This window comes from Protobothrops mucrosquamatus, unplaced genomic scaffold (genome assembly GCF_001527695.2).
Source record: "Protobothrops mucrosquamatus isolate PMUCROS unplaced genomic scaffold, P.Mucros_1.0 scaffold158, whole genome shotgun sequence".
Taxonomy (NCBI): domain Eukaryota; kingdom Metazoa; phylum Chordata; class Lepidosauria; order Squamata; family Viperidae; genus Protobothrops; species Protobothrops mucrosquamatus.
Window position 1 is genome coordinate 445,521 of NW_015386522.1, and position 11,427 is coordinate 456,947.

Here is an 11,427-nt window from a genome sequence, read left to right on the forward strand (position 1 = left end):
ACTAAGCGGTTAAAGCCATGATGTAGAAAAATACATTTTAAACCTCCAAACTCAATAAATCAACAAGGAACCAAAAGAATTAAAATATATATATTTTAAAAGAACCTTTTCTGGAATAGTGCGTTAAGTATTTAGTAGTAGATATAGATATATAGTCGCTACAACAAGGGAAGGGGGCCTGAAACGGTCTTACAATCAGAGCTCGCGTCATAACAAAACTCAAAAATGCCTGAGGCGTTCACAATATAATTTGTTCGTTGTTGTTTTCAAGCCAAAACAAACGGAAATGACCCGGATGGAAAACACAACATTGCGAGAGAGGCCAAAAGGGAAGGGATGCGTAAAATCTACGGGCAACACCGAAGGCGAAAAACGTGGCTCCCCCTGGCCAGGCCCGGAGGGGCGATTCCAAAGAGAAAAGGCCGGCCAATAGAGCAAGATGCGAGGGCGCCTGGGCAGCACTGGAGAGGTGCACGGGATCCTTTGTAGCACGCGGTGGCCCTAAATCTCTGGGGAGGGCTCGAAGAATTTTGGGGTGTCCCCTAGGATTTATTTCGTGCCTTACTAGAAAACGAGTCCAACAAGGCGAACGGTCCTGGCTGGATTCCACCTCCTGATAAACTGGTTTTCTAGTGGCAGAGCGTTTCTTTCTGCCCCTCCCAGCCCTAGTTGAAGTGGCACCGTCCGCTATATCGCGCTCATTGCGCGGAAGCGAGACAACTAATTTATTTAACTTTGGGTCTGGATTGCGTCGATCCAAACTCAGAAAGAACTGGGGAAGAGGTATTTCTTCTGTTCCTTAAGGGAAGCATTCTAACTCCCATAGTTATTTCTAGAAAAGAAAGTACGAATAGGTGCGCACTTAGAAACCAACCTATTCTTATGGTTTGGAGGAAGGGCTTCCCCCACCGTATCCTTCCCTGAAAAATGCATATGGGTACATTCTCTCTTACTAACTGAACGGAGCAGCTACAGTACTGCACAGTACTGAGCCCTAGATCTTTAAGCAGACCGTAATGGCCCATAGTTTCTAAGTAGCAGGACGATCTGCTGACTGGGAGGAGGAGAGTAAAAAAAAAACGGACTAGAGGGCAGCAGGCAGGTTCATGCTGCATATTGTGTAGCCCTGAGTAAGCTCACTCTTCGGGGGGAGGGGGGAGGGCGGGGCAGACCGATTCTTAGGAAGATGTCAAGGAAGTAAGGCAACGCCTTCTCTAGCCCGATGGGGAGGGGGGGGTATTGGGCGAGGGCCTTTCGGGAAAGACTCAAAGGGGGCAGAGATGCTCTCTGCTCAAGAGCATCCTGCACCCCCTTGGAACAGAGTATTTTTGTGAATGTACAGTAGCAAGTGGAGAACAGTTATTCTTTCAGCCCTGTCATAAATAAAAATACTCTCCTTTATTTTCCATTACAAAAATAGGAATCATATTCAAAGCAATGATTGTCTCCCTCTTACTCTCCAACTCTTCTATTTTATATAAAAACATAAGCTTAAGAGGAATGTCCTCATTCTTTTTGTGCAAAGCTAACCACTAAAGGACTATTAGTCCGGTCTGTTCACTAACTACTACGCCGGAGTTTTACCCAAATCACTACCTTTCAAACAGTAAGGTAGCTGTCTGGGGATGATAGGAATTGTAATCAAGCAGATTTGAAGGGAATCTGGTTTGGGGAAAGCTCTATCACTAGTGCATTCTTATCCAATATTTATTGATTATTTTATATCTATTTATTTAAAGGGTTGGTCTACAAAGTAGATCTGTGCGTTTCTCTAGTGCTTACTCTTAATTTAATTTTTTTGTACAAAAGAAAAACAATATTATTATCAAAATAGTCATTTAATGGCTTTACTTCATACATAAATACATGTTTAGATAACATAGGAGAGTGGTGATTGATCAGTCAGTTTGGAAATGACTTTGGGGGAGGGGTGGGTCCTCTCTCAGATTTTTTTTTTTCCCCAGGGGGGACTCTTGTGTACACAGAGTGGTTGGGAGCTCATCGCTACAAATAAGCTACTCGCCGTCCTTTGTTTTTAACTCTTTGTTTATACCTTTTACCCAGGACTGCTGCCAAGTATTTCTTGACAGCCATTTGTTTTCGGTAGCGGCTGTAGCTATCTGTGAATATGCCATCAGAGTGCCTTTTGGAAAGGGGTTCTGAGTCGTCCTCCAGGCTGCTGGCCCCACTGCAAGGGAAAGAAAGAAAAGCAAACCATAGCTGGTACAACATTGGGATCTACAGACAGCACCAGTAGACGCAGAAGCAAAATCTCTGGGGAGAGCAAGGAAGAAGGAATTAAAAATGTACCGAATGAAAATGCCTGGTAGTCAGTGAAAATAGCAGTGACTAAGATCCCAATAGCTGGGCTTTGGAAAGGGACTTTTCACACCTGTGTGGATAAGCAGTTTCTTGAATTCTGTTTCTTTTATTAGCAAGATCCTTTTAGCCTTTGATAAGCCTGCTTACTTTGCATTTTAGGTGGCAATGCTGAGGATCATCACTCCCTCTTTTTCTTCCAGACCAAATGTCCCAACCTCCTCCCAGAAGGTTTGCCTGCCTTGATCGCGCCCATTCCCTTTTTTTTAAATTTCTTTTTAATAACCTACGGATTTTTCCAATCATTATTTGCCTTCGCTCAAACATATCCCCCCCAAAATTTGGGCTGGGTGGGAATTGGAATGTTTTTGTTCTTCTGTATGTGCTTGGTTGATGAACAGCTAAAGCAACACGTAGGCTGTGGGGTGGAAGCAAAGGGGAATATCAGTGCTTCCTTGAGGAGGAGACAAAGGATTTCTCTGAACATGCTGCGGAAGTTGAAGACTGATCACAATGCAAGCCGACAGTCAGTCGGGGAGACCAGCTCATCAGGTTCTGCATTATTCATGAACAAATTGTGTAATCCATTCTCCCCTTCATTAAAATGTTGCCTTCTGCTGATAGGTACAGTGACACATATGAGCATGCTGGGCTGCTATCAGCCTGGGAGATTTGATTTCAAGCCACTAAGACTGGGAGGTACTGTTCCCAAGTCCTTCTCTTGTGCTATCCGTTTAATTTTCATGCCACAAAGTCCTTGATAACTCTATATTCTGGATCAATGGAAATGTGATCTTTTCTTCCTCTGAGACAGAGACCTTTAGCATTGATTCATCACAGAGCAGGTTGGGGCAGCAGGGGCAGCATCCCTAAAGGACTGAAGTGTACAGTAACTGAGGCCGTTTAATCAGCTGAGCTTTTCATGCAGTCAGTCTGAAGGGGTGATACCAACAGTATCATATTAAACAGCATTTAGGGATAATAATGGAACAATTCAGAATTGCAAATCAGAGAACTTAGTCCAACTGATTTTAATGACCCCTCAATAGATTGCACACTAAGGATATTCAGATTGGGACCCCAAGGGTAACAACAAAAGGGGGTGTTAAATATTGTTCTGAATTTTGCATCCAGACTTTGTAGAGAAAAAAAGAACAAGGAGATTACTGGCCAAGGGAACAATATTATACAAAGGACCTGACTTTTGCATTCAAATCAATGCTCCTTGTCCTGAAAGATGTTCCACTGAGACCAAATGAGGGAACTTTATTTCCATAAGAATACATTTAGGATTGCAACCCTACAGTCCAAGTCTTGCACATTGCACAGCAGCATCCAGGATGAATCAAGCTATTGGACCACAGGCCAGCAAGGAGGCTGGCAAGTCAGATCAGAAATTCATTTGTATGAATGAAAGAATATGTGTAGTGCATAGGTTAAGTACTGTGATGCAAAAGGCATTTTTCATTTCTTCCATCGAAGACATGGGACTGCAAGAGATTCAAGCACATGCCCAGTGGAAAGAAAGTCCATTTTGCTTAAAGCACACATCATCTTGAGGAGGAAGAGAGAGGGAGAGACCTGAGCATCTAAATAATATGTTGTGGCTGTTTAATACATTTAGCAGTCCCTGAGGGTGGAGCTGTCATTAAGCCTTGTTTCTTTAAAAGCAGCTTGTTTTGCCTTCTAAGGCGAGCACAAACAAACAAGAATCTGCAGATAAGAGACAACATCTTACCCCACCCGCTTGGCCATCAGAGAATGCAGATACTTCCTTGCAGATAACTGGCCCAGCACTTTTCTGTAGGCTTTATTAAGTATCCCATCTGCATGCCTAAAAAGGTGAAGTGGAAAGAGCACAAATTAAAGTTTAAAAAAAAGCAACAAGGGGTTCTGATTACCCCATTCCCATGGACAGCATAAACACACACACACACACACACACACACACACCGGTCTGCAAGCCGATAGGCCATCGAGGAGCAGGGAAAGACCGCTGGGAGGGCGCCGGCATCAGCCTGGCCCCTACTACTCCTTGGTATTCCCCAGGGAGACCGGGCCGCGCCTATCTTGGCAACGGCGTCTGGCTGTCAAGACCAGCTGCCTCCCCCCCTCCCCCACCCCATCGACTTCAAAGGCTGGGTGATGGCTGCCGACTCCCGATTCCCGTTTTTCCAGGGTGGGGGAGAAGCGGTAAGTCTGATTTCGTCTGCCTTCCTCTACTGACCACCCTTTCCCATTATTTGTTCGTCCGGGCTGCCTCTGGACTCTTCCAGAGGGACGCCGTTGATTTGGCTCTCTCTTTCCTCCTCCTTCAAGACAAAGCTCGGGAGCGCCAGGGAAACCCGCCCGCCACACCCACCGATGTGAGCTGGGATGTAAGCGACTGTTCCCGGGCGCTCTGCTTGCAGCAGCATCCTTCAAAACATATAAATGCAACATTAAATCACCTTTTGTCCGGCGGGTAATACAAAGTATACATGTCGTCCAGCATGGAGGAAGGGTCGGCTATACTGAGGGGTTCGCTGTCAAAGGCATAGTCCGAAAGAGTGTTGCCCTCTTCGTCGTACATTTCATCTTCCAGCCTACTGAAGGAGAACAGAGGCACAAGCTTTGCCTTAATTTGTGGGGATGCATCGGAGGGGCGATTTGGGAAGGGGAAGGATGGGAGTCGGTAAGCAGATGGGCGCCCACCCGCCACCTCTGCCTGAATAAGATGGGTATTTCCTGGAAAGAGAGAAAGGCACCACCAACCCTGTTACACACCTGCTGCTGCTGCTGCAAAAACCCCGCTGCCCATCCCGACAACCTCAAAATGAGAGAAACGACAAGCTGGGAATTTGGAACCGGTTGCCCAGCTAACTCTGGGACGATTGCCAATCTTTTGGGAAGAAGGCCCGGGGTAGAAAGATTAAAAACTCAGCCTAAGTCTGAGCAAGCGCCTCCCCTGGGCTAGCGCTTTGGCTCGCCCTTCCTCTTTTAGTCTGCCAATAGACCCGTTTTGCAAAGGGACAAAGGCGGATCTGAGAGACCAATGCGGTAAGGATTGGGTTTTTTTTTCTCAAGTCCAAAATCGCCCGGCTCTTCTCCTGACCCAGATGCCAACTGACCCGCTCTGCTTTCACCTAACCTGCGGGTGTATTTCTTAGTCCCCCCGGGACAATGGAAACCCCAAAAGGAAGAAACGGGGCCTTGAGCACCAGTCCTGGAGCTGGAAGGGCAACGGAGACAGGGGCGCTATCGGGTTGGCCTGGAACACCAAAGCTTGCCACGAAACAAAGAAACGCAAGGCAGAGTGGCTGCTGCCGGCGGACTTGCACTTTCTGGGAAACAAGGTTGTTCCCTTTTCGCCCACCAGCCTCCTACGACAGCGAAACTCTCTCGGGCGCTTCTGCGCGTTTCTTGGCGAGGCGCAGTTGACAGACGCAGTACCCCAACGCTGAAATCGTTGCCTGGGGGATCCAAGAGAGCTGGCTTCGCTTCCCACTGTATTCACCCCCTTAAATGCATACACGCCCACACCCACACCCACACCCACACCCACACACAGAGGACCTTTCTCTTCCTCCTCACTTCGCCTCCTTGTAGCCTTCCCTTCCTCCCCCCCCCCCCTCCACTACCACCACCACCCCGCCTCCTGTTCCCTCCGCCGTTTCTCTGCTTTTAGGTCATTGTGCATCTCCGGCAGTTATTTTCGTCGGCGGAGCTCCTGGCAGGAGCGATCAATAATAGATGCTCCTCAAGTGTTTCGCGGCTGCTAATTCAGACGTTTGAAGGCTGCCGGCGCCCCCTGAGCCAAAAGTAGGGAAGGGATGCCTCTCACCCGGTTCAGGCTGCTGCTTTCCAACGCCCCCTGCCCCATTCCATCCCATACAGGTGGGATTCGGGAAGAGGGAAGGACGAGCGCGGATAATCGTCCCGAGCACGGGGTGGGTGTGGACAAAGCTGGTTCGTTTCAGGACAACCTCGGAGTCTGCGCAGCAGCGCAATTTGCGCTTTTCGGCCGCTCTTTCTGCGATTGCCAAGAGTGCGCCGCAGTCCCCCCTTTCCCGTGGGAGGGAAAGCCTGTTTTTGTCTCCAGGATTGGTGGAAAGGGGGGAAAAAAACCCCAACCTCCTCCCCCCCCCCTTTCTCTCCCCGCGCCTACGCGCCTCCCAGTTCGTCTGGACTAGAATCCAGCAATGTCTTGAACTTCTTAAAGCTTCCCTAAAGGGCTTGGCAGCTCTCAGGGCGGGGAGGAGGCAAAGCGCGGGGGCTTTTTCTTCTCGAGAAGCAGCCCTCAGGACGGCTTTCCTCGACTAAAACTGATTTCCCTCCAGTAGCTTTGGCAGGTTTTTTCGAAATGTTCCAACTAGTCTGCATACCCCTCCTTGCCGAGCCTCAATTTGATTAATTTGGGCTTTAGCTGGCAATTAATGTAGACTGCCCTTGAATAAGGAGGTGTTACTCAGCCAAATAGCGATTTCTTTTTATTTTGTGTCAGAAATTTGTATACATCTTATTAGCTCTCCTCTAGTCCCTGCTTTATTTTTTTCAGTCACATACTACTTTGGTTCCCTCCTATCCTTCAAAGTCACCAAACCTTTGAGATTAAGAAGTGCAAGGGGGATGCCACAACAGCCATCCTTTATTGACACGCCTGTGTGGATTATGAAATAAATCTTGTGGCACATATAACGATAACTAGACTCCCCTACTAAATCCTTCTTTGCGTCTTTGGGACCAGTCTGGCAAACCAGGCGGAGTTTGAAATTAATGATATTAAATCTTCAAAGTAATAAGTAGTTTTTCTTATTCAATAGACTTTGGTGAATTTATTTTAAAGAACTGATTGATTTAGAATTTATTGCTAAACGAATAAATTTAAATTTGGGGCATAAGAAAGTGACTTGAAGGAGGTAGTTAAAAACAGTCCTAGAAGATATTATTATAGGATAATCATGTCCTGCACCAATCTTTTGGTGTAAACCTTTTGGGTTTTTTTCTAGGAATTCCAGAAATAAATTACATGAAAAAAATAACTGACACGCCTAGAGGGAAGGAGGAGTCTAACAGTCTTCCTTCATTTCCTTACCATGACAGGAAATGAGGTAAGAAACCAACTGCCTCCTGAACTGAAAACCATTGGGATCCGATAACCCCATTCTGAGAATCTGTATTAGCCAACCTTTCAAATCTTAGAAGAAAGTCAGCAGACAGAAAGCATTAGCCAACCAATGCTGCCCTTTGGGGGGGGAAATTGGCCCTACACCATGTACTGCTTGACTTCAGTTTGGACTACACTTCAGTTAATTTAAATTTCATAGAATTAAAAATGTTGGCTACTACAAAATTAAGACACCAATGGGTCTATCTCAGCTCCTGCAGTTTTATTACCAGTTACAGAAATGTTTTGCTACTGCTTTCTTCCAAGACAGGTTTCCAGCTTCCCATGCTAACTTACATCCCTGGGATGTTCTGGTGGTCTCCCATTCAATTACTAACCGGAATCAATCTTCTTTCAAATTAGCCAATTTACAGGCATCTACTGAAATAAACTGGCATTTATCAGGTAAATCAAATGGTCTGGCAATTCTCTGAAAATCTATCATGTACAAAAGGAATAATTTCATTGTACATTAGATATGGTTTCAAACCTTGATTCGTACTACCAGCAATGTAATAGATGATGCAGTGTTTTAACTGCAGCCAAATACCTTCCTCTAGTAACTTCTTTAATGCCTGCCAGATAATAGGCTATGGGCAACAAAATTCCAGATCAAAAATAGAGTTCTAGCGTATACATGTATAATTTTATCTTGGAATCTACATAGATATTTACATAGTTTCATTGTAAGGCTGCTAGATAACAATTGATCTAAGAGTAATATTTATTAAACGTTTTAGGCTAACTTCTGGAAAATTATGTACATACTCATATTTAGAAATAAATTCCATTGGGATAACTGGCTCTTGCTTCTGAGTAAGCATGGCCACCACTAATGCTTAGCATTAATCAGAATTTCTACATTTTTTCTTTATGCTGGAGATAAGCTCAAAGATATGTAAATAACACTTACAAAGGTGTTTTATCCATTGTGATCCTAAACATGCACCTAGAGAGTACTATTCTAGGATTATTTAGGATACTAATTTGAAAAGGGGAAACCACTGACTTCGTGTTTCAGTCAGGGATTCCCAAGAGACTGTGATAGAAAAGTCTAGTCCAAAAGAACTCCCCCCCCCCCACCTTACCCAAATCAAAATTATTGCTCTGGAGGAAGACCAGAGGAAGAATAAATCTTGCCAACTTGAGGCAAGGTCTAAGAGATGGAAGCTTCTACTGAGCAATAAATTAAGCAAAACGCACGCGCGCGCGCCCATACATGCACATGCACTCAAGCACGCACGCGCGTTTTCTTGTTCCCTCTCTCTCACACACGCATATATACACACCCCAGTCAAAATACTGTCACCTCACAGGTTTTTGTTGGACATTCCGTTCTCCCACACTACTAGAGGATTGCGGCCTGTCTTGAAACTAAGAGTCCAAGTGGACCACCCAACTGGGGTCCATACAAAAGAAAGAACCCGGCGATGGCCCCCTGCGATCTCAGTTTTCCCAGCCCGCCTTAGCAGAAGTTGCCCTCCCCTTTGGCCAGATGTGGCGAAGTCTCCTTGGACGGGGGGACTAAGCTCGCGAGCTCTAACCTGGACAGCTCCGAGCGAGACGGCCGAGCCGCAAAGGAGCAGACGAGCCAGGCGCGCCGGGCGGCGAACGACAGCCAAGGCTGGACTCTGGCTAGGGGGCGGGGAAGGAAGAGTAGGGCACTTACCTCAGCGCGGGGTACTGAAGTCCAGCAGCGGCGGCGGCGGCAGCAGGTGAGCAGTAGACGCTGCAGTGCATAACCAGCCCATAAAGCAGCAGGGCGAGAAACGCTTTGCTGCACATCGCCACTCTGGGAGGGAGGGAGGGAAGGAAGGAAGGAAGGAAGGAAGGATGGAAGGAAGGAAGGAAGGAAGGAAGGAAGGAAGGAAGGAAGGAAGGNCCCCCCCCCCCGAGCTGTTGCACTACAACTCTCTTACTCTTCGGCTGGCAGGATGAAAATTGTAGCCCGGCGCACCTGATCTGGTGGTGACTTACCATTCAACTCGAGAAGAGTGAGGACGGGACTTAAGTCTGGATCCAAAAGGCTTTCTTCCGAACTTTCGGCGGCTCTAGTTAATCCTCTTGAAGCATCGCTGCCTCTCTCTACTTCTCTGCCTCCCGTCCTCTGATGGGCAAAAGGGAAACCGCAGAAAGGGAGGGGGCGTGTGGGATAGACAGCAGAGCGACCGCTGGTTGTCTGCCTAACTTAAAAGGAGGGGGGGGGAGGAAATCCTCTCAAATTACAAAAAGGAAAAAAAAAAAAGTTTGCAGAAAGTAGAGCCTGACCAGGGAGCGTTGAGACCCCGAAGAGAGCAAGGGGAATAGAAAAAGAGCGGGCTGTTTAGGTGGGAAGAGCCCCAACCGATCAGAGCAGCAGCAGGTGAGAGCTAGCTGTGTTCTTCCGAGGTTTCGGAGCTTCTGTCTTCACGGAGCTGCTTCTGACGTCCGTTGATCTTTTCTCCGCTCTTATTTTTCTGCGCCTTCCAAGTTGAGGAGTCTTCCGCTGTTGGCCGCTGACATCCACCCGCCTTTCTCAGCTGTCAGATCTTTTGCATACTTGGCTTTCTGATCGACAGCTCTCGGTCGCACACAGGAACCTCTCTCTCTCTCTCTCTCTCTCTTTCCCTCTCTCTCTTGTTGCCTTGCTGTGTGCCTAGCTTATTTTCTTTCGCGGTTGATGTGGCATTCGGATTTTTATTTGCCAGTGACTTTTCATTTTTGTTGTTGCAGTCACGTAATAATCGGTATCAGAAAAGACGTCACCACTCCAATACCTCAAGGGACATAACGACTCTATGTCCAAGATGATGCGAACAGGAGTCATGAGCTTCTCATAAGCACTTGTTTTAAGTTACATTTCCTCCCACCCCACCCCACCCCAGCAACCCCTTCCATGGTTTTTTCAAACTAAAGTTTCAGCGAAATGTCTTCCTCAAATTTCACACTTTTCTTTACATTTCTTTCATGACATTGAATTATATGTTTAATTTTTATTTATTTTTAGACCGTGTTTTTACTGCTTGTAAGCCACCCAGGGTCGCTGAGAGTGAGTGGGTAGCCATATACATTTTCTAAATAAAGTAAACAATTAAAAAAAAAAACCTCTCTTGCTCCTAAACGTCTTATTGAAAGCAGGATGGGATGGGAAAGATAAAATTTGATGGAAGTTAGTTTCAAATAAAATTCCAAAAAACATATCCTCCCAACTAAGTGATCTTTTTTTTTCTTTTTAAACTGAAGACCTGCCACAATTCCTAAATACTATATTCTTGATTACAGAATCAAAAAATCTTGGAAACCATTTGCTGGTTCAGTTAAATACTGTAAAGAGGATTATTGCCCTTGTTCTTGCTATAATCAATATTATTAGTTTGGGGAAAACTGCTTGAAGCTATAGATTATTAGGAAATCTCTAATTATAAATAGCAATTGACAGTTTCTAGCCAGAGGGGGCAGGAGGTAGGAGAATAATTTCTTCCCTGGCGGAACTGTCCAAGCACAATGGTGCTGAACTGGCTTTGGCAAATAAACAAGGACCTTGGGGGGGAGGAATGCCCTATGGAGCTCCAATATTGGAAGGCAAAGCAACGTTAGAAATTAATCAGCTAGTCCTTAAAGTCCATAAGCCTAGTCCGGCTTATTGAAATGATATTTATTTCAAATTCTTCATACTGTTTTGAATTTTTTCTAAAAAAAAAAATATTCCATGTGGCACTCCAAACTCAAAATAGATTGCATCCTTTTAGATGTAAGAAAAAATGCACCAGATTTTATGCTTCTTTTAAGACTCCATCATAACACATAATGCAATACTTTTAACAACAAATAATTATTTCTATGTTTGAAGTAACAATGTCGAAACTATGAAAATATGAAAAAGAAGAAAAGTATTAGAATGACATGAATGCTAGTTTTAAAAATCCATCCTATTTTCTGTACAAAAGCAAGTTGGCAGTTTGAATACCCTCCAGATCAGCACA

General features: G+C 45.5%; 1 protein-coding gene across 1 annotated transcript; it reads right to left on the minus strand.

The window, feature by feature from the left end:
* Nucleotides 1-2,004: 2,004 nt before the first annotated feature.
* ADCYAP1 (adenylate cyclase activating polypeptide 1) lies at nucleotides 2,005-9,250 on the minus strand. Its single transcript, XM_015813476.1, has 4 exons — nucleotides 9,135-9,250; nucleotides 4,770-4,904; nucleotides 4,058-4,153; nucleotides 2,005-2,188 (listed from the first exon to the last, which is right to left on the minus strand). Exons 1-4 carry the CDS (start codon nucleotides 9,248-9,250, stop codon nucleotides 2,005-2,007), a joined length of 531 nt encoding a protein of 176 aa, XP_015668962.1.
* Nucleotides 9,251-11,427: the final 2,177 nt, after the last annotated feature.

Excerpts from the sequence above, each read along its gene's own strand:
- ADCYAP1 (XM_015813476.1), bottom strand. The coding sequence starts at position 9,250 with ATGTGCAGCAAAGCGTTTCTCGCCCTGCTGCTTTATGGGCTGGTTATG. Across the intron at positions 4,154-4,769 it reads TATTACCCGCCGGACAAAAG|GCATGCAGATGGGATACTTA; the intron begins GTGATTTAATGT and ends TCACCTTTTTAG. Across the intron at positions 2,189-4,057 it reads CTGATGGCCAAGCGGGTGGG|TGGGGCCAGCAGCCTGGAGG; the intron begins GTAAGATGTTGT and ends TTTCCCTTGCAG.